Here is a 2,500-nt window from a genome sequence, read left to right on the forward strand (position 1 = left end):
TCATCATCATCATCATCATCACCACCACCACCATCACCACAACCATCACCATCATCATCATCATCATCATCATCACTCTTCTTCTTCTTCATCTTCGTTCGTAGGCTGCAGCTCCCACGAACACTCGTATGAACATGACTGGCTTTTACGTGTATGACCATTTTCACCCCGCCATGTAGGCAGCCATACATCATGTTCATGATCATCATGACTGCATTCTCTCTCTCTCTCTCTCTCTCTCTCTCTCTCTCTCTCTCTCTCTCTCTCTCTCTCTCTCTCTCTCCAGGCGCCCCTCAGACACGTCCTTCTGTCCCTACGGGAAGAAGGCGACAGGGGAGGTCAGGAATCAGGACAGCATTGTGTTCGGGATGTTTGTGGGCGGAGTTCGCAACCCTATGACCTTTGGGCTCAGCTCCTGGCCGGTACGTTCCTGTTGTATTGGAGTGAAGGGTGGACGAGTTGTTGTGTCTGTCTGTGTGCCCTGGTTATCTGTCTGTCTGTCTGTCTGTCTGTCTGTCTCTCTCTCCTTGTCTCTGTGTCTCTGTCTTTCTCTAGTCTTTCCCCTCCCCCCCTCCCTCTCTCTCTTCACATCCTCCTCTCTTTCTCTCTGTGTGCTCGTGTGTCTAGCTGATTGACTGACTCTCTGTCTCTCCCTCGTGAGTATGCAGCCACACACATTTTGTGTACAATATATATATATATATATTTTACACATTCTCCAGGCCCCAACTATACTCCTTCTTCGCTCAGTAAGTCAGTAGCTGTAAAACGTTGGATTCTGAAACCGGTATGACACTACATTATTATTGTATCGTTGTGTTATTCTTGTAGGTATACACACACTGAAACACGCAGCGTAAATGATGCATAAGAGAAACCGTTTACAATTCTACGAACTCAACCAAAAGCACTTCTTCCAACAGTTTACAATTCTACGAACCCAACCAAACGTTTACAAATCTACGAACCCAACCAAAAGTACTTCTTCCAACAGTTTACAATTCTATGAACCCAATCAAAAGTACTTCTTCCAACAGTTTACAATTCTACGAACTCAACCAAAAGTACTTCTTCCAACAGTTTACAATTCTACGAACTCAAACAAAAGTACTTCTAACAGTTTACAATTCTACGAACTCAACCAAAAGTACTTCTTCCAACAGTTTACAATTCTACGAACGCAATTCAAAAGTACTTCTTCCAACAGTTTACAATTCTACGAACCCAACCAAAAGTACTTCTTCCAACAGTTTACAGTTCTACGGACTCAACCAAAAGTACTTCTTCCAACAGTTTACAATTCTACGAACTCAACCAAAAGTACTTCTTCCAACAGTTTACAATTCTACGAACTCAACCAAAAGTACTTCTTCCAACAGTTTACAATTCTACGAACCCAACCAACAGTTTACAATTCTATGAACCCAACCAACAGTTTACAATTCTACGAACTCAAACAAAAGTACTTCTAACAGTTTACAATTCTACGAACTCAAAGAAAAGTACTTCTTCCAACAGTTTACAATTCTACGAACGCAACTCAAAAGTACTTCTTCCAACAGTTTACAATTCTACGAAGTGACACATCGTTTTGTTGTTGTTGGGTTTTGGGGTTTTTTTTTGTTTGTTTTTTGTTTTGTTTTGTTTTGTTTCTTTGTTGTTGTATTTTATTGGTGGTGGTTTTTGTTATTGTTGTTTTTGTTTTGATTTTTGGTTGTTTGTTTGGTTTGTTTTTTTGTGTTTTTTTTGGGTGTGTGTGTGTGTGGAGGGGGGGGGGTATTCATATGACAGTAAACATACACGAAATATACGCGCGAGAAACAATTGACATTCTCCACCAACGCCCCCTAACAGCTGGTTCTCTCCACCCCACCCCCTGCCTCCCATCCCCCCTCCTTCCTTCCTTCCTTCCTCCCTCCTTTCAGGGTGAGGTGCTGCTGAAGGTGGGGGTCTGGGACAAGGACGACAACAGAGACGACCTGGTGGACTACCTCAAGCAGACCGTCCGGACCAGACCCTCCAGGAACCGTGCCACCGCCAGACGTCAACGACTCACCATCAGGTCCAGAGTCAGGTAAAAACAGTATCACTCTTTTTGTCGCAACAGATTTCTCTGTGTGAAATTCGTGCGGCATACTCCGTGTGTGTGTGTGTGTGTGTGTGTGTGTGTGTGTGTGTGTGTGTGTGTGTGTGTGTGTGTGTGTGTGTTTGTGCCTCTGTCTTTCTCTGGTCTTTCTCCCCCCCCCCCCCTCTCTCTCTCTCTCTCCATATCCTCCTCTCTTCCTCTCTGTCTGCACGTCGCTACACTGAGATCGCCACCTTTTTTTCTGCCTGCAGTTTTATTTGTTTTTCTATCGCTTTGATTTGTCTCCACGCACGATTCAGCGCTATGTAAAAGCTATCATTATTTTTATTAATATTATTATCGAAGTGGATTTTTCTACATAATTTTGCCAGGGACAGTCCTTGTGATACCGTGGGTTGTTTCGTTTTCGTGCGC

General features: G+C 43.6%; 1 protein-coding gene across 5 annotated transcripts in view; it reads left to right on the forward strand.

The window, feature by feature from the left end:
- Positions 1–2,500, forward strand: part of LOC143284731 (uncharacterized) — a 41,221-nt gene that overhangs the window by 12,684 nt on the left and 26,037 nt on the right. For all 5 annotated transcript variants that reach the window (XM_076591684.1, XM_076591685.1, XM_076591682.1 and 2 more), the window contains exons 4-5: positions 287–422; positions 1,926–2,074. In XM_076591684.1, the coding sequence (XP_076447799.1) occupies positions 287–422; positions 1,926–2,074 (285 nt within the window). The remainder of the gene's footprint in view (positions 1–286; positions 423–1,925; positions 2,075–2,500) is intronic.

Source organism: Babylonia areolata, chromosome 8, assembly GCF_041734735.1.
Source record: "Babylonia areolata isolate BAREFJ2019XMU chromosome 8, ASM4173473v1, whole genome shotgun sequence".
NCBI lineage: Eukaryota > Metazoa > Mollusca > Gastropoda > Neogastropoda > Buccinidae > Babylonia > Babylonia areolata.